Raw genomic sequence first — 26,113 nt, 5'->3', positions numbered from 1 at the left:
AGCATCAAATACGTAGGATTTTCTCATAAGCCCCAGCCTTCTCTGGTTCTTGTCATATTGGAATTCTTAGAGTACAAAGCAGCCTTCTTCCTCCCCTCCCTGCATCCTGCTCAACAGGACAGCTTAATTCTTTGTTTTTTTATTGAAATATAATTCAGATACCATAAATTTACCCTTTTAAAATTCACAATTCAGTGAGTTTTAGTATATTCACAAGGTTGTGCCACCCCCATCGCTATCTAATTCCAGAACATTTCATCACCCTAAAGAGAAACCCTGTACCCATTAGCACTCTTACCCATTCACTTCTCCCCTGTCCACTGGCAAACACTAATTTACTTTCTGTCTCTGTAGATTTGCTTATTCTTGATATTTCATATAAGTGGAATCCTACAATATGCCACCTTTTGTGTCTGGCTTCTTTCACTTAATGCAATGTTTTCAAGGTACATGCATGTTGTAGGGTGGATCAGTACTTCATTCCTTTTTATGGCTGGAAAGTATTTCATTGTATGGATCTACCACATTTGTTTATCCATTCGTCAGTTGATGGCTTTTGGATCTTTTCCCACTTTTGGCTATTCTAAAAGATGCTTCTACGAATATTCCTGTATAAATTTTTATGTGGACATAGGTTTCATTTTTCTTGGGTAGATAATTTAGATATTTCCTCTCATTTTTCATTACTTTTTTCCCAGCTTCAGGAATGCCCAGAACAATAGGAACTCTTAGCAGAACTTGATGAACAATGGGCTGCCACATCTCCCTAAACCTGACCTCCATTTGCCTGTCTTTTCCCAGAGCCACCCATTGGCCAGATGCACCCCCCACATGGCAGCGTCACTCCTCAGAAGAACAGCAACCTGCTTGTGATCATTGTGGTCACCGTTGGTGTCATCACAGTGCTGGTGGTGGTGATCGTGGCTGTGATTTGCACCCGGCGCTCTTCAGCCCAGCAGAGAAAGTAGGTAACAGCTGGTTCCCAAGAGGAGAGAAGACACTGCTTGACGCGACTACCATCTTTTTGAGTTATATTTTTGACAACTCTCTTCCTGTGCTCTTTTATAATTCTCCACATTTTCCTTATCTCCTGACCTGGGCAAAATCTTGCTGTTGGTCCATTCCAGGCCCATGACTTAAGGGAGTGAGGGTTAGACTTGCAGACTAAATAGTAGAATCCACTTGGAGACTCACTTTGCATTTCTGTTTGATTTTACTTCTCGAAGTCAGATTCTTCCTTTCAAGTGAGGACAGGTGTTTCTTAAGTAGCATTTAGAGAATGAATTTTACCATGTCCCTACTTATGGGCCTCTCCGCAATTATGTATAAAAGGTTGGAGATGTGTCTTCCTCAAAAAGTACTTATTTATCCCTTTTGGCAAGGAGGCTTGTAGGCATTTAATCAATCCTTGTTGTATGAATGACTAAATACAGAATACCAAACTTGATGTAGTTATAATACTATGGAGTGCTTAGTTTGGAAGCAGTAGTTAGGCTGGAAGAGAGATTCCAGAAATTTAAAATGGCTCTGATTTCCTGGCTGTGGTTGATTTTTCAGAAATTAAGAATTTTGAGGGGTTTAAAACTATTTTCATCTTATGCAGCTCTAGGTTATAGCACACGTAGAGAGTGATACATCAAAGTACAAGGTTTAGAATGGAAAGGTGGTTTTAATTCTGCTCATCCACTTCCAGCAACACCCCATAACTGGCATATTAAACTTGGGTCAGCTAGCTGTGGGAATCAACAATATCTCCTGGTTATTCTTTGCCTCTTTGCCTCTCTAGCACTTTTCAAATTCAGCCTAATATATCTTTTTCAGCTGTACTCTCTCACTGGATTGACTATAATGGGTTCTTCTCTTGATTTTCTTTTTTGGCCTCAGGCATGGTGCTGGTTCTGTAAGCCTGGGGCATGGGTCCATAGGTGGCTGGTTTGACAACTATATACCACACACATTGCTAGAGAAAGATTCTCTAGCAAATAATTTTCCATCTTCCCTTATTAATACATCAGCCTTTCTCTCTCTTTTTAACAATCCTCTGACCCTATTTGTTGATCTCTAGTGTACCTTCCAGCATTTTGAAGTGATGTGCTTGGAAACAGGATACAGGAAGATGGACGTGCTGGAGAAAGTGACATAGGGATGTAGATGCAGTCTTTGTATTTAATTTATTTATGTGCAAGGCAAATTTTATATCTTCATGATATAAAATTCATGCATTCATGAGATTGGAATATCTTGAAACTGGTCATAACTGGTGTGCTGCTCCATTGTGCCCGAACCAGGAACCAGACAGAATGAGCTTAACAGAGCCGGTTTCATGTGTAAGCATCCTGGGAAGTCACAGTCACTCACAGATCTTCCAGAGTGCTGGGCACTTAGTAAGGCTCTGGGGAAAAAATAACTGTGATTGACTAAGGCGTTGGACAACTCCTGGTCCAGCATTCCCAGGAAACGGACCATATAAGCACAGAATGGTGGAACATCAGGAGAGCAGGTCTCTGAAGCAGAACTAAGAAAGATTCACATAAACATAAGTGAGGAGGACACCAACCCAAACGTGGCCTATTTCACCATAGTTTTAAAGACATGGATTAATTCACTAAACTAGATCTAATTAACTAAACCATCTGTAGTGGGGTATTTTGCTTTTTCCATTTTCATCGTGGTGAGAAGAATGTTGGAGGGTTATATAGACCTGATGAACTAGATTCATCACATTTTGTTTCTCCACAAAGAAAATGCTAGTCTTTCCAGTGAGCGAAAGTGGGATTTGATGCTATTTTGAGAAACTCTCAAATTGTCTTAAATCCCACCCTAAGCGCTTTGGTAAGAGCTTGAAGGTTTTATTTAGGACGAGTAGAGACTGAGCCCTGAGTATGACTTGTTTTTAAAACTAAGGAATGAATGAAAGAATAAATCCGTCCACGAATGACTAAAAATGCAAAGAAAGAGACTTTATAGCTCTCATGCTGCTGCCACTTTAGTTTTCCTCACCCAGCTCCCAAAGCGTCTTAATATTTATTTGGCATATTTTCACAATTTTGCTTCCTATATCCTATATCTTTCTTCAGTAACAGACCTATTGGCATTCATCTTGGTCTTTTTGTTTGTATATCTTAACAGATAAAAAGAAAATGTTCTCCTTCAATTTATTTCTGAGTTTTAATTTAGCTTGACTTGATTTCGTTGAGGACCCCTCCCCCCATACCGCCACTGTTGAACCTTTTAGAACAAATTAAGTAATGCAGATGAAAGCGAAATCAATTTCAATCTGAAACAGAAATAATGTCCTCTACAGGGCTCTCTGAAAAACAGGAGTTTAATTAATAAGACGAAGTAGAAAACACATTCATAAGCTTCTTCAATATCCTTTATCTGGGAGTGCTGGAGAATGTAAATTTTCTTTGCATTTTATTGAGGGACTTGAATGGCGTTCAAATGAATTTGAAACGTATTTTTGTGTATTACACCATATATTTAATAATGAGGTAGGTTTTTGGATTCATTCACATTCTAGTTGGTAAGATTTGATTTTTATGACATAAAATAACTAACAGAAGTTAGAACTTAAGTTCTGGCTCTCATTCTACCCTCCTTTACTTAAACTGCTTGTGTCACCTACAGCAAGACCTAATCCTTGAATGTCAGTTTCCTCAAATGAGAAATAGGATTAAACACTTTCTATTAGCCGCTTTTCCTTTAAAAAACTGGAATTCCCCATGGAATACTACTAAATTATAGAATCACATGGAAGCATTTAGCTTCAAATTAATATGAAATAAAAATAATTTTGCATTTCTTTTTAGTTAGTTATTAGTTTTAATTTTTTTGCTACTTTAAAAAGACTCCTGTTATAGAGATTATAATCAAATATATATAGAAAAATTATGTTTTATGAAAGTTTAAATTGATGGGAGGTTTTATTCTGTGATTTTTGATAAAGAAATAACACTTTCCTGGCCAAAATATAGAACATGTATTATGATAAGTTAGAATGCATCTACAGATACTAAAGACAAAATATTTGACCTTGAGAATATCCTAGAAGTCTAGGTTATCCTGGAAACCCATGGTTATCACATTTCTAAGGCAGTTACCTGGATAGGTGATCAACAACCTGTCTGAATACGTTACATTTAAATATGTAAATAAAATTCAAGTTTATTTGATAGAGTCACTGGTTGACTAGGCCTCCTATTTGATTTGGATATACACAGCAAGTCTTAAGTATTAATACAACTCAGATCTTGACGAAAATAATTTTGAGTATTGAGTATCAAATGAAATCTACTATACTTTAACTACTATAGATCACTTTCACTCATTTTCAATTTTTTAACATTTTTAATCATTTTTCAGTACTCACCACACATGGATTTTAACTGGCAGCCACTTAGGACTTCAATGCATTTTAATTCCTACTCAGAAAATACAGGTTTATTTGCTTATCTAGAACACGTTTTCCCTGGGTTTTCCAGTATAAGTTTTGTTTTGTTTTGTTTTTCATAGTAGTGAGTAGAATAAAAATAATCAATATGAAGAATTAGGAGGTAGGAAACCTTTGGGAAAGATTTAGATGGAGGAAGTGGGGGAGGTATATATTCCCAATATAGTTTTTCCTGGTTAACTGGTAATCACTCTTCACACTCAATTCAGGCTTCCTTTCTTCCTGAAACCTTCCCTAACCTAAATGAGTTTAGTTAAGAAAAGTGGTCCATGGGCCGCCCCATGGCAAAGTGATTAAGTCCTTGTGCTCCGACTCAGTGGCCCAGAGTTTCACCAGTTCAGATCCCGGGCGCAGACCCGGCACTGCTCATCAGGCCATGCTGAGGCGGCATCCCACACAGCATGACCAGAGGCACTCACAACTAGAATATACAACCATGTACTGGGGGGCTTTGGGGAGAAGAAGGAAAAAAAGAATAATCAGAAAAGAACTTGGAGGGGCCATCCCCGCAGCTGAGTGGTTGGGTTTGCATGCTCCACTTCACTGGCCCAGGGTTTTGCCTGTTTGGATCCTGGGCGCAGACATGGCACCACTCGTCAGGCTATCCTGAGGCAGCGTTGCACATGCCACAACTAGAAAGACCCACAACTAAAATATACAACTATGTCCTGGGGGTATTTGGGGAGAACAAGCAGGACAAAAAAAAGAAGATTGACAACAGTTGTTAGCTCAGGTGCCAATCTTTAAAAAAAAAAAAAGAGAGAGAGAGAAGAACTTGGAAATGCTCCCAAGTCAATAAGGAAAAATTTTCATTTTTCAATTCAAGTAATTACTGTCTGCTTAGTATGTGATCTGCATCATGTAAAGTAACAAATCTGATCACGGTTAACTTGTGAGCTAAAAATTTTTCGGCAATTCCCCACTGACTTACTGATGTTATTAAAAATGTTTCTGTTGGAGCCAAGGCCCCCTATGATTTGGTCCTCTCTACTGTTTCGTCTTAACTACGTGCCATGTCCCAGTGTCTGCTCCTTACTCCAATGATGCAGAAATTTCTAGAAGCCATGCCATTTTTCATTCATGTACTGAGCTCCCAATGTCTCACCTATCTTTGCATTTCTAATACTTAGCACATTACTTGACACATAGTCAACATTGCATATGTGTTCACTGAATAAACAAATGAATAAACATTGTAAAACAGTGGATGATGTTGGAGAAGTGAAGGAAACAGAATTTGCTCGAGTATCACTGAAGGAAACCAGTTGACACACAGGGAGCATCTGGCCAGCTCAGTAAAACAGATGGTGTTCCATTCAGGGTCAATGGTACAGAGATGAGGGAAATGATTTGGATATTCTGAGATTACACTGACCTAAGGGGTCAGGAAGTCCTCCTGATGGAGAGAGGCTTGAAGGGACTCTTAAAGAATAAGTAGTTTGTAAGCAAATAGGATGCTGAAGGCGTTCTGGGCAGAAGTAAGATTAGATAGATAGATAGATAGATGACAGATAAATGACAGATAGATAAAAGACAAAACATCAGTTCTTGATTACACCATGAAAGCTTTGCCAGTAGGAGAAAGAGACAGCAGAGAGCCTTGGAAGATTCCTTGCTTTGCCTTATTCGAGAATACAGGGGTGAGAAGAGACATTCCTAGCCTACGACTATTTTTGGAATCTGACAGATTACGGGTAACTGTGAGGAAAGGAGCATGTGGGAGAGGGATAAACATGTGACGTATTCTATACCTAATAGAAAAATCAGTTGTAAAACAAAAACAAGCAAAACCAAATAATTCAATAAGACAGTTCCTCTTAAACTTTAGGTGCATCAGATTCCTCTGGAAGGTTAAGACACAGATTGCTGCCCCCCGCCACCAAGTTTCTGATTCATAATATCTGGGGTGGGTGCTGAGAATTCGCATTTCTGACAGGCTCCCAGGTGATGCTGATACTTTTGTCTGAGGACTACAGTTCAGGACCCATTGGCCTAGGTTCGTCTGCTGACAAATTTTGAAGATTCCAATGGAGAGACAGAGGAACTGGGGGCTGCAATGAGTAGCAGTCATTATGTCAGGGAACCAACAGATGGACAGAAGTCGAGGGTGACAACCGTTCCTATAGGTTTTAAGACAAATTCAGGTGATTTAGTTATGAGCAGATGTCAGTTTTATTACAAACCTTCTGCTCTGGGCTACCACCGGCAGAGGAGGCCTCTCCAAGGCAAAGATTTCTCTCTTGATAAGAGACATTATAGGAAACAAAAGTGGTTAGATGGTCTTTCATAGAATATACACAAAAAGCAAATAAAGTCTGTTTAGAGATCTTTAGATTCTTGGCTGTCAGCTGGCTGGATGAGTAGCTTCTCAGAAGAGGTCTTGATTTGATCAAAATCCATCAGAAAAATGCTTTTGCATTTTATCAGGAATGATAATTTCTTCCCAGACGGAGGTTAGAAATCATAGCACACAAGAAAGTTCTGCCTCAATCAGATTTGAAACGTTTTTTTTAATGCAGTACACCTGGGGATGCTTGGAACTGAGGTCACAGGGACTGGTAAATGAATAAATGAATGAATAAGGCATGGATGTAAGCAAGGAGAAACCAGAATTCATAGTTTATATCTAGTTCCAAAAATTATTTGTCAAATTTCCTTACCACAGGCTATTTAAATATTGAGTTATCATGAAAAGTCTGACTGTCTTGTCCTGGATTTGGGAACCGGTACTTCTCTGTATGCCGTCATGTACACACTGCGGTTAAAGTTATTTAGCATTTTGATTTGTTAGAAAGAAAGATAACAGGGTGAAATCTCCAAGTTTAAAAATGGCATTAAATTCTTCTCAGTCACCAGGAGTAGATCACATACAGAGCTATGAGTGAGTTGCACACTAGTTTCTAGTGAGGTGTAAGGAAACAAATTCAGGGAATGGATGGTTAGCAGAGAGTTGTCTTAGACACAAGAAAAGGATCTAGAGGTTATTATAGACCGTTGTCTAGAGTCACTGTGGAGCTGCTGCCAGGAAATCAGCAAAATGCAGGTAGTTGTTGGGAAAATATTAGAGCAGAAAACACTGCATTATTTCTCTACTAAACTACTAGATAGATTGTAAGTCTGGGGTTCTTTGTCTCCTATGCTCCCCAGCATGCATCAAGAAAGAAAAAAAGAATGTTAAGGCAAATTCAACAAATCATACCACTAAAAACTTATTAATTGCCTAATATGTGCAAAGATTCTTAGTCAACAATTGGGAAAACAAGGTCACTCTCAGTGGCCTTGCACAGGTTGCAAAGTGTTTTCACTGAAAGTGGAAGTTTGCTTGAACCGTTTAGTGACCATGAAAACAACTATTCTCATAAACCATTCCTTGCAAGGGAGGAAAATGAGAAGAAGGTACTTCTTTGGGCTTCTGTCAAAGGTTAGATTTAACTGTCTGAATTCTGCCTTGTGAAGAGCCATTATTATTTTAAAAGAAGAAGCTACAAGTGGAGACTTAAAAATTATAAAACTATAGAGCAGAAGTTGAAAACTGTTTCTGAAAAGGGCCAAATAGTAAATATTTTAGACTTTGCAGGCCATGTGGTCTGTGTTGCAACCATTTAACACTGTGGTACTGAAACGAAGGAGCTGGGCAGGATTCCAATAAAACTTTATTTACAAAAATAAGCAGTGGGTGAATTTGGCCTTCAGGCCATAGTATTCTGAACCCTGCTGTAGAGAATGGCTAACAGGAACATCATGCTACTTTACTTAGCATGCAGGGAACATATGAATCTCGCTAGCACCAAGAAGAGACTACGACCGAAAAATAAATTTATGATTGCTAAATTCTTGTTGAGGAAAATAGGCATTTGAAGCACTCTTCCAAAGTGTATTCTTCTCTTTTCAAAGAATGAGTGTTATTGTGTTTGAATCCAGATACTTAGAGACTCAAGGCAAAAGGGTTTTATTCTCCTAAGAATGTCCTCGTGTGGCCTTTTGTCTTCAAATAGCAAGCTTCCCAATTGCACATTAAATTATACAGCTGAGGTATAGACATTTTTCTAAGCCCCAATCTTTACTGTTGGCACAAGTTCTGGCTTTTTAATTTCTATTTGCCCTTTCGAAGCAACTCCTTCATTTATCTCCTAAACAGATGTTACAGTCAGGTACCGTATGCCTAGCTTCACAGATTGGCATATGGTTCCATCTAACCCATTGTCACCTTGTGTGAGAATTTGCAGCCGGGAAAGCTGGAGTAAGATGCTTTCTGGCAGGCAGCCGTGGCCCTGGGGATTCAGCCCCACATCTCCTATAATGTGGTGAATCTCCTGGGGAGAGGGGTAAGCAGCCAAGACAAGTCTGCCAATTCCTGGATTTCACAGGTTTCCTCCTGGGAGCGCTTTTGTTTCCTTCCCTGCTTCTAACTTGAATTGACTGAGAAAAAAGAGGAAGGGCCGTGGAAAAGAGGCACTTACATTTGCCTTCTAATTTTGTTCCATAGGAAACGGGCCACTCACAGTGTTGGCAAAAGGAAGGGCAGCCAGAAGGACCTCCGGCCCCCTGATCTTTGGATTCATCATGAAGAAATGGAAATGAAAAACATTGAGAAGCCAGCAGGCACTGACCCACCTGGAAGGGACTCCCCCATCCAGAGTTGCCAAGACCTCACACCAGTCAGTCACAGCCAGTCAGAAACCCAACTGGGGAGCAAAAGCACCTCTCATTCAGGTAACTCTTCTTTCTGGCATCAGGAAAAACATCCCTTTCTGAACCCCATAACAGAGTTCTCCACTCCCTCTTTCGTGGAGGTATCCATTCCACTAATTTGCAGGTGATTTTCCAATGGTTAAATAATCTGTTATAAATTTGGTCAGTTAACTAGGTTTACTTTCTATTCCATCATCCTTTCGCCTGCCTTTTATAATTGTAATGCTTCTTGAAACTAAGAGGTGGTGATCCAGCTGAGAAAGATTAAAATGTGAAGCCTAGATGAATTGACTGCTTTTTGTTAAATCTTGAACAAGGGTTCTGTCAAGGCAACAAAATTTGAAGCCATTTGTACATTTTTGAGCTCACTATGTCTGTGGATAATTGAAAGCTGATTTTAAATTTGATGTCAACTCCTTGCTTTGAAAAATCACGTCAGGGACACTTGAAGTATGAAAACATTGATTATTCTGTTACTTCGCCTTGATTACCATGGAAATCAGCTGTCATCCCCATGCAATCACATTATGTGATCACTAGTCTACTTTGATGGAATCTATCTGAAGACTCTGTTGGTATACAAAGTATTCTAAAGAAAAGTAGCCTACCATTTAATGAATTGATGCAGAACAGCCCACGTCCGACAATCACTAAGAAATCTAGAAAGTGGTTGTAAGATATTTTACTTTCTGTGGGTCCCTACATTTTCAAAATGCTTATGAGAAGTTAATCAACCAAGTACTCTCATCAAAAAAAAATCTCTTGGTCTACTCATGATGTGTTTGCAGAATGAGTAGTTGTTGTTTTTTAAACTGAGTTAAAATATATTAGTTGTTTGAATATGCACCAGGTTAACCAGACTTTCTCAGCTTAGAATTGTTTAAACAAAAACTTCAATTACTGATTTCCAGTCATGAGGTACTGAGTATTCCTTTTCTAGACCTTAAATAATATCTCAAGCAGAGTCCCTAACTTTTCTGTCACTTTCAGTTATTAAACTATAGTCCAGTTCTATTAAAACTACAATCTGAAATTTAAATTAAAGATTATTTTTCCTTTATGGCCAGCTAGGCTTTTGGCTCTTAGGACTGGGGTCACAATTTGCTCTTTAAATCCTTCAGCACCTTGGAGTGAAATGGAGCAGTGGGGGTGGGACAGAAGGAGGGGCGCAGTCTGTTTCAGAAATACCTTTACCTACTCCTCCTGCTTATCCGCTCTTCCTGGTTACGTGGGACGTCAGGGAGGGGAGGTAAAGAGGAGAAGAGAGGACAAAGGCGAAGAGGGAGGGAGGGAAGAAAGGATGATTTGAAGTTCTTCTGCGTTTCTGGGCACATGATGTCTCCTCATGTGGCATCCAAATTCTGGGTCCCTTATGAAACACAAGTGTGAATCCTTTATGAGATCCTATGAGATTCCTCCACTGGCCAATTCTGTGATACAGAATATCAAGTCACAGCGTAAAGCTCTCACACCAGGAACAGTTCTGCATGTCAGCCTCAAAGGCCCTCTGGTGGGACAGCTGTACTTATGTGAATTCCAGCCAGCAAAAAGACTCAAGCCTGACCAACTTTTCAAGTGCCCACTTGACCCAAAGGAAGCTGCTACATCTTTGCCAGGCCAAATGAGGAGAAAGAAAGCCTATAATCCACACTGGCCCTTTCTCAGCCTTGCTCTCTTCAATTACCCCTTCCTCAGTTTAATAGACACAAGGTAGACCAGCAAGTCTTCTGCCTGAACTATTCAGAACTTCAATTTTGTTTCTCTCAACATATATTTTTGTCTACTTTTCAAATATGCATATATGATTATTACTTATTTTTTAATGACTCTTTAGTATGACGTTTTATAGAATCATAATACATTTACGTAAATATTCCTAATCTTATTTTTGAAGAATGCAGTTTATTTCCTTTGTTTTTAAAATGAGATTTAATGTCTGGGCCTTAAGTACTGGTTGCATAAATTGTGCTAAATTCGTACAATTGAATGTTATGGAGCTGTTAAAAATTGTATTACTGACAGAGAAAGATAATCTTGTTATTTCCTTAAGAAGTTTACAAAATAGTATGTATGATATAATGCCACTTTTGAAAAATGAATATATACCTTATCACTTTCACATATGCATACATGTACAAAAATGATAAACAACAAAATATAAATAATGGTTCTTTTTGGGTAATGAGGTTACGGTAAATTTTATTGATCTTTGTACAATGAGAGTCTATTGATTGGTTAACAAGAAAGTAGGTATTATTATTTAAAACATCAATAAAATGAAAAAAGCACTGTAGTGCCTGGCTAGAAATGACGTGAATTGTTGTGTCATTGAAGAAGATGTGTCTCTCAGGAGTATCGTTTTTCTTTTAGGTCAAGACACTGAAGAAGCAGGGAGCTCCATGTCCACTCTGGAGAGGTCACTGGCTGCACGCCGAGCTACCCGTGCCAAGCTCATGATTCCTATGGACGCGCAATCCAACAGTCCTAGTGAGTAAAGATTGGTACTACAATAAAGAAACAAAGTGCTTTCTGTTTTCATCTTTTCTATATCAAACTATCAAATGATATTTAAAGTTTTCTCTGAACTTTCTGGGCAAATGTACATAATAAAGAATGACTAAATCCATATCATATATAATTAGAACTCAGTGCTTTTACACTGTTATTGTTGTGTTTGTTGCATACAATCAAATGGTCTGTCTGTTGGCAAACAGATGGCTGCATATTTAAAGAATTGTAAAAAATATGAATTGATGGAGAAAGAGCCAAAATTGCTGTCGGTATTATCGATCTTATTCTAATGCTCATTGCTTCTTTTACTTTTTTAATAGGTCCAATTTTCAGATGTAAGTGATCTAGCACACTTGAATCAAGTGTTAACAGATATCCACTTACTACACCCTTCTTGTTGAAATTTTCTGTCATACTCCCGCATTCACTGAAGACATTAACATCTGGGGATCACTTCCTTTCCAATTACCTCTGTGATCAATCCTGGTAATTTAATATCTATGCAGATAATCCATCCAATGCCCTAAAGTGTTAGTTCCTTTATGTTATCTGCACTGATATTGGCTTTTTCCCACCTCAGTTTGTCAATTCCATGTCATACACTAAACCAGTAATTGTAACCCCTACAAATTGTTAGTTTCTATCATACCATTTTCTATCACCTCGTTACTTTCCTGCTCACTTATTTTATTGCTCTCCTGCCAGCGATTCTTCAATTCCATTAAGACCTCCAGTCCATTAACTCTGCCGCCTTTCCACTGTGCCTCATCTGCCTCGTGTTCTCATTTCCCTCTGAACTCAGCTTAGAATCCATAGTCACTTATTATCTTCAGTCCCTTGCAAACACCCTCATCATCTTTTGTCCTCCTTCCGCATCATACTCACCTGGAAAAAATTCAGCCATGGTTATATTAGCTCTTCTACCAACTCTTACCATGTATCCTAACAGCTGACTTTATCTGGAGAAAGCACCTTCTTGCTGGGCATTTACAACCACTAATTCAAGGTGAGTGGGCATCTATTAGGAAATGCCAATGTGTTTCTCTAGTCAATCATTGTCTCACTTTATAAGATGAATGTCTTATACCTAGTCTTACTTTTCAGATTCCCAATACATCTCTCCTTTCCCTACTCTCAGCTAATAATCTTTCTTCTTTTATGACTAAGAAAGGAAGCATTCAGAAATGGTATCCTTATCCTTCCATCAAATCTAGTTAATGTGTTTGTGCTCCTACCTAAAACCAGCTCTTTCCCTGTTGTCATCCCTCTTCACTTACTTAAAGACTCTTCTGTAATTATCCCTGCCCTTTGATGTGTCATCCGTTGTCTCTCCTTACTGATAATTGCAATAAGCATACAGGCATTCTGTCACAACCTCTATTTTAAAGCACTCTCACTTGATACCACTTCCCCTCCAACTAAAGCCTCATTCTTCCCCTTTCCTGAAAAACTTTAAAAACTGTCTATACTCAGTTTTTCCTCTTTTTAATCTTCCTTATTAGTTTTAATGAGATTTTCACCGTCCCTGTCTACTAAAATCATGGTTGCTAAGGTTATCAATAATCTCCAGATTGTCAAATCAAATGGTCAATTCTCAGGTGCTCAGCAAAATTTGACATTGCTTCTCACCTTTTTTCCTGAAACACTTTCTTCACTTGGCTTGTAGTATACTAAATGCTCCTGGTTTTCTTCCTATCCCACTGGCTGCTCCTTCTCAGTATCTTTTACTTATTCCTCTTCTTAATCCCGATCTCTAACAGTCAGAGAGTGACCCGGGGCTCAATTCTCAGGTTTTTCTCTTCCATCTACACTAGCTTCTTAGATGATGTCATCTAGTACCAATGGCCTTAATGCCATGTAAATACTGATGAATCCCAAATTGTATCTCCAGCTTAATCTGTTTCCAGAATCCATATCAACTTCTATATCAACTGTTGACTCGGCTTCTCCAAATGGAAATCTAGTAGTTGATTCAGCTATGTTCAAAATGGAAATCTTGCTTTTCCGTAATTCCCTTTCCTTCCCCCCAAATGTGATCTTCCTACTGTTTTCCCCCATTTCAATAAATGGTACCACTGGTGCTGGCTCCGTGGCCGAGTGGTTAAGTTCGCCTACTCTGCTTCAGCAGCCCGGGGTTTCGCTGATTCAGATCCTGGGTACAGACATGGCATCACTCATCAGGCCATGCTGAGGTGGCATCCCACATAGCACAACCAGAGGTACTCATAACTAGAATATACAACTACATACCAGGGGCTTTGGGGAGAAGAAGAAGAAAATAAATAAATAAATGGTACCATTGTTCATTCATTGACTCCTATTAAAAGCTCTAGTTTCATGCTTCTTTATTCTGACATCCTCACACCCCAAATTCAATCTTTCACCAAAGCCTGTAGTTCTTGTTTACAACACCTATCCCAAATCTGACCAATTCTTCCCATCTCCTCTGCTCTGCCTTTATCTACACCACCTCCATCTCTTACGGATTATAGACTATAGCTATAAGCCCGTAACTGGTCTCTTTTCTTTAACTCTTATCCCAACAGTAAGTTATCTACACAGCAGCCTTTCAGTATATGAATTTGGTCATGTTACTTCTGTTGACTTCCCATTACATGTAGAATAAAATACTGTGATTTTACCATGTCCTACAAGGCACCACATGATCCAACCCCCAGCCGTAACCCTCACTTCACCTCTTGCTACTACTCTCTATAATCGGTTTTAGCCTCACGGCCCTCTTCTCTGTTCTTTGGAGAATAATGCATGTTCCAACTCAGGGGCTCTTCACTTGCTGTTCTCTTTGCCTGGAATCTCTTTTCTTTAGATACTTACGTGGCTTTTCCCTCAGGTCTGTGTTGGACTGTCACCACCACAAACAGGTCTTCCCTGGCATTTGCCTAACATAGCCTCTTCAGTCGCTCTACCTTCTTCATTCTGCTTCATTTCTTTTTTTAAATTAATGTATATGACCACGCTGCTTGCATTTTTGTGTTTCTTTATTATTTGTTTCCCATATTTTAATATAATCTCTATGAGGACAGAGATTTTGCTTGTTTTGATCACTTTGTACCCTCAATACCCAAAACAAAGCCTGGCATGTGGCAAGAATCAATCGACACAATTTAGTCAAATGAATGAATTAATGATTGTTTCTTTCCACTTACAATATGCCATGTTTTCTCTATGTTCCAATACATCTTTCAGTTTTGCTATAGTAAATGCAAAAACTCGTATCGAATTTATAACAAATGCCAACTGTTTAACCCATGGGGTAGATACTATTATTATTCCTGTTTTACTGATAAGAGAACTGAGGCCTGGAGAGTTTAAGTACCTAGCTTGCAGTTGCACAGCAAGTAGGTGGCAGAGCCAGAATTTGGACTCAGAAAATCTAGCTTCAGAGTTCTACACTCTTAATCATTATGCTCCCAGCTGCAATACTCTGTGAAGCTATTGTCCTTTTCCTGTCATTCTTTTCACTGCATAGAGAGACATTGTACACTTAGCTGCCTCTTTTTTTCCTCTCCTGCTACTTTCCTCTTGTAACTAAGTTCTATCTGTGCCAGTCTTGTTTAGCTTTCTTCTTAAAAATCATTGTGCTTCAGAATCTTTCTGTCCCCTATATAACTTCCTCATCCAATAAGTTCCCCTATCCCATTGATTTTTTTCCCACAATATCTGTGAATCCCTGGCCACCTTCTCATTCCCAAGAGTCATGTTTTTATTCTCTTCTTTATGACCTCACACCTGAACTGTCAAAGGATCTTCAAAATTAGTCTTCCTCTCTCTAGCATCTTTCAGACTCATGCATCCTGCTTGCCAGGTTTCTTCTTAAAATAACTTAAACAAGGCATTCCACTCCATAAATTTCTCCAATGGCTCTCCATTGTCTGCCAAGAAAAAACAACTACAAACCCCTCAGCATATGGTATCTTAGTCTACACTTCTAGTTTCCTATTGCCATGTCCTTGTTTGTATACTGTAGACTTTTGCCAAGTCAGACTACTTGTCAGTCCAGAAATATACATTGCCCCTTATTTTTTCCCTCTGAACACTTCTTACCTTTTGGAATGACTCAATGTCTACCTCTATCTAACAGTGTTGTATGCTTCTTTCAAATACTAGAGCAGATATTGATGCTGTCATAAATTCTTTCTTTTCTGAATATTCTATCCAGAAATGGTGGAATCTTTTCTCATGTTTGAATAGCATTTTCTTATACCACTTTCATGACATTAATTACACATAGTACTGCCTCAAATCCTTAGTTATTCAAGTCCAAATCTTCCTTTCTCTAACAGGTCGTGAATTACTTTCGGATAGGGAGGCAATGTATCTCATTCATCTTCACATTCGTACATTGTATGCTTGATACCTGACACAAAATCGGTGCTTGCTAAACATCTGTCAAATGACTGAACAAATAAGTAAAAGTATTATAAAAATGGCTTGTGTTTATAACACATCAGTGTTTTAGGGTTCTTTTTTAATCACTTATGTATAGAATATTTTCTAATAAAATTTTCTGATATATTAAGGGCAGTTAAAGTTGTTTTCATTAAACAGGAAAGGAAATAATGAGCTTAGAAAGAAAGAGAAATGAAACGAAATCTAACAAGTATTGAGAACTTCTGAATATTATTCACTTGCTAAATACATTGCTAATTATTATTTCATTGAATCCTCATAATATTATGATGTGGTGAGATTATCTTGATTTTACAGATGGGAAACAGAGACTCAGCTTACAAACTTATTCCAGGACACACCTGGGCTACCTCTGAACCTCTCTTGTATACTGGTTTTCCAAGAATAAAGATGCCTTGCATGCCTTATACTATTTATATCTTTTTTTGTTGTTTTTAAAGATTTTTTGACAGTAGTATCTCCAATTTACAAACATGAAAACTAAGGTTCTGAGAATCCGAACCCCAAACCCCTGCTTGGTCTATCCACTATATATATCTTTTGAAATAACTTTATCTCATTACATTTTTTTGTTATTTCCAAGCTCTCTATTGGTAAAACTCTATCTAACAAAAAGAAATTACTTCAACATATAGTCAAAGTTTATTTTAAAATAAATTCTTGACTATTCTGATAAATAAAGTAGGCTCTTTGCAACTGACATGATTGATAGGCCTTAAATAACTATGCTGAAAAAATTATAGATCTATATCTTGGCAGAATTAAGATTTCGTTCAGAATAGTAGATACATCTACTGACAGCCTCATTTGCAATTATTTAGATTATCAAGTCTTGGATCAAGTCTTGTATAAACCAAATTATAGCATTGTTCAGATTTCTAGTCACATGTATGAAGATGTTTGCTGTTCCACTTAAGAATCATTATTTTTGTGAGATTATTTTTCACCTCTTCCTTGACGTTCCTTACCATGCTCTATAAAATGTTAATTAGCAGATAAAATATAGACTATCTGAAGTGATTTTTAGTTCTTAAAATCCATGGGAAAAGGTATTTGATTTCATTGGAGTGCAAAATATGTTTGTCTAAGATTGTAATTCCTGGTGGAAAACATTGTGTGGCATATGCTACACCTAACCCTCGAACACACTTCGCAGCTCAGTAAGCTGATGCTCATGAGAAACTTCCCAGCTGAGAGCATAGACAGCATAGGAACGCAGATATTTTGATTCCCCATCCAGGGCTCTTTCCTGTAAAATGGTGGCAAAGAATGACTATTTTTACAATTGCCAAAGGATTATTTTAAATGTTTTTTCTTATTATAAATGAAATTAATTAGAAGAAATCAGAAGTATCAAGTACATCTTTCCTGAATTTTTCAAGGGTGTATAAGGTTGTAGCCTGGGTTTCCAGGAATCAGGCTCTGAGACAGAGATTGGAACACCGGAAATTTATTAGCAAATGCTTTCTGGAATAACACCTGTGAGGATAAAGGGCCCTGTATCAGGGCAAGGGAAAAGTTAAACTGGTGATGCAGTTTAGTGGAGGCCTCAGCTGACCCTACAGGTTGCTCTGGTGCTGGGATTGTCCTTCAGAGTTGTCCCAAATGAGGCAGGGACAGCGGGTAGGGGTGGCCGTTAGGCTTCTGTACCTGTCTTCAGTAGTCTCTGATGCAGGTTGCCCCCAGAAAGTGGAGTATAACCTTGGATGAGCAACTTTAGGCTGAGAGAAATTGCTGGAGAGATGTAGATGTTCTTACATTTCTAGCATTTTATTACTCGATGAAACATAACTATTTCATTGGCCTTGAAAAGATCCCCTTTCCATTTTCAACCTGTGTTTTCTTCTTGTGTAAAATGCTGGAGAAGAGGTGGGGAATTGGATCTAGGAAGGATATGGATGGAAGCAGATGACCTATAAGATCACATCAGTTATAAAATTTAGATAATTTAACGTATGAGAGTTTCTTGGGCAGAATCTTTTTGAATTTCTTTATTTTTTCAGTGTTTTCTTTCCCTGTAAATATTTGAGGACAAAGTTAATGTAAGGTCAGCCATTAAAGGAAAAAAGAAGTCTCAGAAAGGTAGCCTGAAGAGTCTAGTAAAACAACTTAGGTAGGGGGCTGGCCCAGCGGCATAGTGGTTAAGTTCATGCGCTCAGCTTTGGCGCCCCGGGATTCGTAGGTTCGGATCCCAGGCACAGACCTACACACCACTCATCAACTAATGCTGTGGCAGTTCCACATACAAAATAGAGGAAGATTGGCACAGATGTTAGCTCACGGACAATATTCCTCACCAAAAGAAAAAGAAAAAAGACTGAGGCAAAGGAAGGCATACAGTTTTGCTCTTGTGATAGTTTGAGGGCTGCTTATGGCTACTGGTTTTGGGGCTTTCTAGAACCTTCACTGGCAGCCAACTCTTTTTCTCCCTGCTTTAGTCACTTGACTACAGAACTCAAACAATGAGTTGGGAAGCTACTGAGAAATGAAATAAGGCTACATGAGAAAAAGCAGTTTTTAAAAACTGGAGTTCTATTGGCTCAAGGTACTATACTACCAGAAGTCTCTCTTGCACACAGATGGATACTGAGAGGGACTGGCCTGTGAGAGGATAATCCCAATCTCTCAAACATTTGACTCCAAGTCAGAATCCATCTTTGACTCTTGCATAAATGGTGTGAGAAGCCAGTATCCTAAGATGGGTCCCAGCTTAACAGCCTTCTAGAACTGAGTGTTCATTCCATCACCCTGCAGCCCTTGTGTATGCTCACACCTGACGAAGAATGTTGTCTTAGGAGTAATGAGTGCAAACAACTCTTCTCGTACCATAAACATCAATGCATACGAATTTTCAGCTATTCAGAACTGTGAGAGTACTGGCAAGGAGCAGAAATTTCAAGCTCTCTTAAATTTGCCATAGAAATAATATCATTACCCCATGTGTGATTCTAAATAATAATTTGATTACAAAATTATTAAAATCAGGTTTTATTCTTTGAGTTTTGAATGACATGCTTCATTCCTCCTCTTACTGTGAATTTCTGTGGGAGGTAGTATTTTTTATGCACATCTATAGCTCCCACAGTGCCCTTTGAAAGGCTTGATATAAGAGTGGGCTTAAAAACAGTTGTTAATGAATGAGAGTTGAAAATAAGGAGGTTGTTTATTGATGGCTCTATAAGCAAATGACTTTTTAAATGCAATTAATGATTAGTAATTCTACTGGATTATCAAAATCAGTACGATTGTGCAGACACAGTCAAGATATGGCTTTTAGGCTCAAAAAGGTGCCTGTGTGCAGTGTAGAATCATGTTTTTAGGAAAGATTTTACAAGGCAAAAAATGGCTTGCTTATCAGAGACACGGGAATATTCGAGAAGGGATCTGACAGAGTTGGTGAAAGTAAAGAATTTGGGATGATGGAATGCAAAAGGAACACAAACATAGCTTTTAGAAAGGTTTTCTAGAGCAAGATGAAAAGTAAAGATCCTTTACTTTTTAAGATTTATGTCGCCTAATTATTCTTTAATTTCTAACGTCTGAGAGATTTCTACAACAAAATGCACTGTCTTTGATTTTAGGACCTTTCTCATCTGAGTCAAGGTCTTTGGGGAGTACTGGGGTAATTTGTAAAAGATTAAGATAGATGTGCTCACAGCATCTTGGGAAAGTCACTAATCTGCAGAAAAGGAAGGACTGTCATGCCTCGAGCTCATCTCAAAAGAATCCTTTGGACTTAGATCAGAATCTACCTTTCCTGCAGTCTCATCATCTGATACTTATGGTGCCAAAATGTATACCCAGATGTTTACAGCTATTTCAGATTTCTGGACTTCACAGCCATAGCTCATTTGAGGAGATCTCGATTGAGAAGGGCCAGGGAGCGAAGACTGTAGGAGGCTGTGAGGGGTCTTACAGTTTCCTGCTCACAGTGTACTCCATTTGATCTTAGTACATTTGCATAGCCACCCTTGGCAGGCACTGGTCCAGTCACCTCCACATCATATCTCATCTTGTGAAATGTGTATAAAGCACAGGAAACATAGGCCAGTTAGACTTAGATAAACTAAAGGCTTTCCCTTAGCTCATAAATGACAGAACCAGAATTTGAACCCAGACTTTTTTTTTTTTTTTTGCTGAGGGAGAGTCACCCTGAGCTAACCTCTGTGCCAATCTTCCTCTGTTTTGTACGTGGATCACCACCACAGCATGGCTACTGATGAGTGGTGTAGGTCTGCATCCGGGAACTGAACCCAGGTCACCAAAGTGGAGCACACTGAACTAACCATTAGGCTGCAGCACCAGCCCAGGATGCAGATTTTTTTTTTTAAAGATTTTAGTTTTTCCTTTTTCTCCCCAAAGCCCCCCAGTACATAGTTGTATAGTCTTCGTTGTGGGTCCTTCTAGTTGTGGCACGTGGGACGCTGCCTCAACGTGGTTTGATGAGCAGTGCCATGTCTGTGCCCAGGATTCGAACCAACGAAATGCTGGGCCGCCTGCAGCAGAGCACGCGAACTTAACCACTCGGCCACGGGGCCAGCCCCCAGATTTTTTTTTTTATTATCATCATTCCAGTTCTTTTCATTCTCCACAGGAAGAACTTTTCCCTCTCATCTCAAAAATCTTACAGTGTCCTAATTCCCTAAGGTTCAAATTTGAGTTAAAAACAACAATTTAATTGCCTCTATCTTAATCTATTGCACTCCTTTTTTGAATGTAAGACAGGATGTTTTTGGTTTTTTAATGGAACTAATTATATTTTAATGACAATAATTTTAAATATCTTGGCGAAAAATTTGGCTTATCTTTTAAGTGGTCATAATTTTTCTTTTTTTTTTTTTGAGGAAGATTAGCCCTGACCTAACATCTGCTGCCAATCCCCTTCTTTTTTCTAAGGAAGAGTGGCCCTGAGCTAACATCTGTGCCCATCTTCTGCTATTTTATATATGGTGTGCTTGAAACAACATGGCTTGATGAGCAGTGCATAGGTCTGCACCCAGGATCCAAACTGGCGAACCCCAGGCTGCCAAAGTGGAGTGCACGAACTTAACCTCTACGCCACCAGGCTGGCTCCTAAGTGGTCATATTTTCAATTTTTATTTATTTTTAACAGCTTCATTGAGATATAATTGATACATACAAAATTGGACATATTTAATGTATACAATTTGATAAGTTTGGACATGTGCATACACCCATGAAAGGATCACCACAATCAAGGTATAGACATATAAGAAGGGTGTTTTAAACAATATTTCCTGTCAAATGGTATTCAGCTCAGTCTCGTAGGGGGATCTGTGAGCCCTGCAGATTAATAACAACAACCAGCATTTTTGAAGGGCTGACTCCTGACCCTCCACTATGCTGCACTTCTCTGTGGATGGTCTCTTCAATCCTCAGAACCGCACCATAAAGTTGGTACTATCATTATCTCCACGTTATGATGAGAAAACTAAGACATAGGGCGCTTAAATAACCTGCTCAAATTAATGTATAGTTGTCTATTACCCCCAAAATGTAGCAGCGTAAAACAGTCATTTATTTTCTCAATAGCTTCTGAGGCTCAGGAATAGAGGCATAACTTGAGTAGGTAGTTCTGACTGACTCAGGGTCTCAAACTGTCTCATGAGGTTTCTCACAGCCTCTTGGACTGCAGCCCTAAGTTTCCTACAAGGACCTCACCACTGGATGCCAGCATGTCCTCAGACATGACTCCTGGCTTCCATCAGAGTGAGTGATCCAAGAGAGAGAGCGCGCCATCTTTTTTTTAACTAAGTTTAGAAGTGACATACCATCACTTCTGCTGTGTTCTGTTGGTCACCAGGTCAACCCTGGCAAAATGTGTCAGGGAACTCCACAAGGATGTGACTGTCATGTGGTGGACATCAATGGGAGGCATCTTAGATACTAGGTACACTTAGATACACTTATTCACTACCAGGTGGCAGAACTCCATAATGAACCCAGGCAGTTTGACCTCAGTGCCTGAGCTCTTTGCCACTATGCTGAGAATAACTACAGAACACATATTTATGAGTGTTCATCCTTTTCCTAAAGGGGACTTTGGTAGAGTTCCTGGATAGTGATGGATGCCATTCAGTAATAATTGCTTGCCAAAGGATACCTGAAAATGTGAAAGAGATAAGAATATTTATCAAGGGCAATAGACAAATAATCCAGATTTTATGCAGGTCATTGTGGAGAAGAAATGGCAAGGAAAGGCAGTGTGAGAAATCATTTCACTTAAACTCTTTTCCAAATATTATCTTTATTCTTAAATTTTTCCACCTCTCCTTCTCAACAAATCTCTCAGTTCTTTCAAGTATCGTGTTGAGAAATATCTACGGAGGGCTTTATTTCTTAAAATTGTATCTTTAAAAAAAAACTCTCTGCTTTAGGTTTCCTATAGCTCACATTTAGTGCTAACATTTTTAAGAATGTTATAAAAGTTTTCAAATATCAACATGCCCTGTTCAGGGAGCTAAGTAATTTGGTAAGGGAATTTCTACTTGAAAAATCTTTGTGCATCAGTGCGGGATATAAATTCAATTGTCAGCAATCTGTGTTAGAACAGATTTCTTGTCATATTTTTCCACAGAGCAGAGATTTATTGAAAATGCTTGATGATATCGCTCTCTGAGCTGCTTTCCATAAACAGAGCAGTGGAGTGAAAGCTTTGAATTGTAGTGTCCGTATGTGTGTGTGTGTGTGTGTGTGTGTGTGTTTGTGACTCCCAAAACTGACATCTAAGGAGAAAATACCAAAAGGCACTTCAGTGCATGGTGTTGTATCCAACTTACTCAGAATGATTATTTTTGCAACAACTACCTTGAAAGTTGTTGTAGACTTTTAGAAATGAATCATGGATCAAAACACCTCAAAACCAAAGCGTGGAATACTGACTCTTCTATTTCATGTCAGGGACTAGAAGAATGGGAATTTTCAAAATACAGAAACATATAACAGATTTATTATTTTTTAAAGACCTTCTATTATTTGCAAAGCTTTTGTACTTAGATTAGTAGTCAAAAAGCAAAACGCTTAGAAAGTAAAATTTCTTTCTTCGGTAACAAAAGCCTTGGAACTGGAATATAAATTTAGTCTCTTGGGTTCTCTCAGTTCTGTAATTTATAAATTTTGTGGCTTGCCAAAATATTTTATGTTTCTCCATTCAAATTTATTCAGCTTCGACCACGAGATATTTATGAAATTCTTTTTCTAAATGTATTATAAAATATTGGCTAAGTTCAAATAATAATAGTGATGAGGAAATATGCACAATTTGTGGAGTGGGTGCCTTCTATATCTAAGGGAGACTGTCATTGTCACATTTATTTATGAGTAAAATTTGTCAACACAGGGAAGGATTTTCAATCTGGTGATCAACATAAATGACAGTACAATGATCCTGTTTGATCCATAAGATGGGTTAAATCATTAAATTGACTGCCGCAGAGACTGGGATTTTGAGTTTTCTGAATACAGACTATGTTATCATATGACTTTTATTTACAAATATATTCAGGTCTATTATTATTATTATTACTATGGTAACTATACACTCCAGGAGGCTAAATAATACATTAAACCACTTAAAAAGTCTCCAGTGGGTTAAAATGACAGATTTCTAAATATTGCTTCTAGAAACACCTTCCTATTAACTCACTTGAAAAAATGTGCAGTACCTCTTGTGCTGTACTGTGAGACACAAAGACTACACAATGACCACCTCTCTCTTTAGGGGATTTGTTATCGTTTTGGCTGGTGTCTGGCTTGAATCTCTGATTCTCTTTAAAAATTTCCTTGTCATTTTTTTCTTTTCTTTTTTCTGCGTCTGTTCATGTGTTTGTATATCCACAGTTTACTTTTTATAAAATACCTTTATTGAGGCGTTGTGCTGTATACCACTTACTCAGAAATTTTCATTCAATTCTTCCCAAAAATAATTTGGAAAACCTGTATCACCTCACACCTTTGTAATTTGACATTTAAAGTAGTTTGTTATAAAAATCTGTGAAAGATGTAATTTTTCTGGTATACCGCTCTTCTAAATAACTCCAAAAGCATGAAAATACCATAGCAACTTGATATCCACCGTAATTCACTTACAAAATAGGTGAAGAAGCTCTTCTTTAACAGAGAAAAAGTTACATCACTCATGTTTCTACTTGAACTAGTATCTATATTTCACTTTCCCCACAGAATAATATACAAATGTCATCTATTTATGTGAGTGTCTTTTATTGATCAGCTCTTATTCCTTTGCAGCATTATCTTTTTATAAACTGAAATTGTATGTTTGTATTATAAGCTTATGTAAACGTAAGTCTTTAGCTGCTATTTTTTTTCTTCTGAGTTGAGTTAACATTACAATTAGTATTTAACCTACTTAAAAGAATTAGTCCTCATTGTGAAACCAATCAATCAAAACCTTTTTTTCTGAAAAAGCCTGACTTCGTTTTTCAATTCAAATAAGCATGTTCTAAATACACTGAAAAATAAATTCTGGAATGCAATTTTAAAAACTAGTTTACTAGAAGTAGCCCTTTTTATTTAAAGTGTTATATATTTAATATAATTACTCTGCATTTTAAGTTAAAAAATATTTTTTAAATCTACATATTGTTTCTAACTGATTTACAATATAATTTGTATGTGTGATTATGAAGTTGCTTATGTCAGAGGAATGTGACAGAAAAAGAAAGGTTTTCTCTTGACAAATGTGCATGCCTGTGCTTCTCAAACTCCAGTAATTAGTATTATAGTATAACGAAAAATAATGTATATAACAGAAATAGCTCCCTTAGTTTCATAGACAGGAATATACTGCTGAAATTGATCATCCCAGTGGCTGGTTTAAATTTTATTTTTTGTTAATATGAAGTAGGGAATACTAAACAGCTTGTAAGATGATATAAGATGAAGATTGACTACAATTAGAGTAAATATTTTGTAATATGATATAATTGAATAGATATTGAATAATGGAATTGACAGTGTTCACTAAACCTAGAAAATATGGTGTGAGATATTTATCTGTGTGTTTAAGCCAGCATAACTAAAAAATGTTTGACATTCTCAGAAAATATCCAGTTACATTTAAATTTATGTGTCACTAAGTTGCACTGTTTTGGCTGTTTAAAGGTATTTTCTTTCTATTTATATATAAATCCTTATCATGATTATTGAGAATATACCTTACTTTTCTCTCTCCATACTACATCTCAAAAGCATTACATTCTTTCACAAAATTAACAGAAAATTCCCATTTCCTCAGCCCACTCTACACAATATATTTGATTTCTGAACAACCTAACATTCTTAATGTCGTTCTTACTTAAGGAGAAAGAATATGACAAAAACAAAACAAAACCCAGGAAGCCTTAAGGTGGCTTCAGGGTGGATTGTTTCTTTCTTTGAAACCATAGAAAGTTTAAACCTCAGGGTAAGGCTCTGTATTAAGGTGCTTGAGGAGTGAGCTTCTTTTCTAAAGTGAGAAAGGGACTTTCTCGAAAGAGAAGTAAGTAAAGGAACTTAACAAGACACTATGAAGAGCGTGCATGGAGTTGAAGATGTGAAAATTGATCATTTCCTTTTTGCTTGTTAGGTAGATACATAAAGATTTAAAAAATAATCATAATATCTTTGTTTTGCAGCTGTTGTGAGTGCCATCCCTGTGCCAACCCTAGAAAGTGCCCAGTACCCAGGAATCCTTCCATCTCCCACGTGTGGATACCCCCACCCGCAGTTCACCCTCCGGCCTGTGCCATTCCCAACACTGTCAGTGGACCGAGGTTTCGGAGCAGGAAAAAGTCAGTGTAATGATTTTCCTTTCTTTTTACTAAGAAGAAATGAATAATACCAAGGATGTCTTGTCAAATGTGTAGCATTCTAACATTCTTATCCTTTGGAAAGATCGCTTTACCTGTGACCTGGGTACTAGAATTTTCTTTTCCAATATCAGTCCTTTGGATCCTACGTATATACTCTGGGAGTGAGTCTCTTAGAGTCTTTCCACAGTACATT

At 37.9% G+C, this 26,113-nt stretch overlaps 1 protein-coding gene across 1 annotated transcript in view; it reads left to right on the top strand.

The window, feature by feature from the left end:
- Positions 1-26,113, top strand: part of DCC (DCC netrin 1 receptor) — a 707,243-nt gene that overhangs the window by 641,969 nt on the left and 39,161 nt on the right. The window contains exons 23-26 of the mRNA XM_046672042.1: positions 802-964; positions 8,940-9,166; positions 11,516-11,632; positions 25,744-25,899. Of these exons, the coding sequence (XP_046527998.1) occupies positions 802-964; positions 8,940-9,166; positions 11,516-11,632; positions 25,744-25,899 (663 nt within the window). The remainder of the gene's footprint in view (positions 1-801; positions 965-8,939; positions 9,167-11,515; positions 11,633-25,743; positions 25,900-26,113) is intronic.

Source organism: Equus quagga, chromosome 9 (genome assembly GCF_021613505.1).
Source record: "Equus quagga isolate Etosha38 chromosome 9, UCLA_HA_Equagga_1.0, whole genome shotgun sequence".
NCBI classification, from domain to species: Eukaryota; Metazoa; Chordata; class Mammalia; order Perissodactyla; family Equidae; genus Equus; species Equus quagga.
This window is presented reverse-complemented; position numbering and strand designations above follow the sequence as displayed.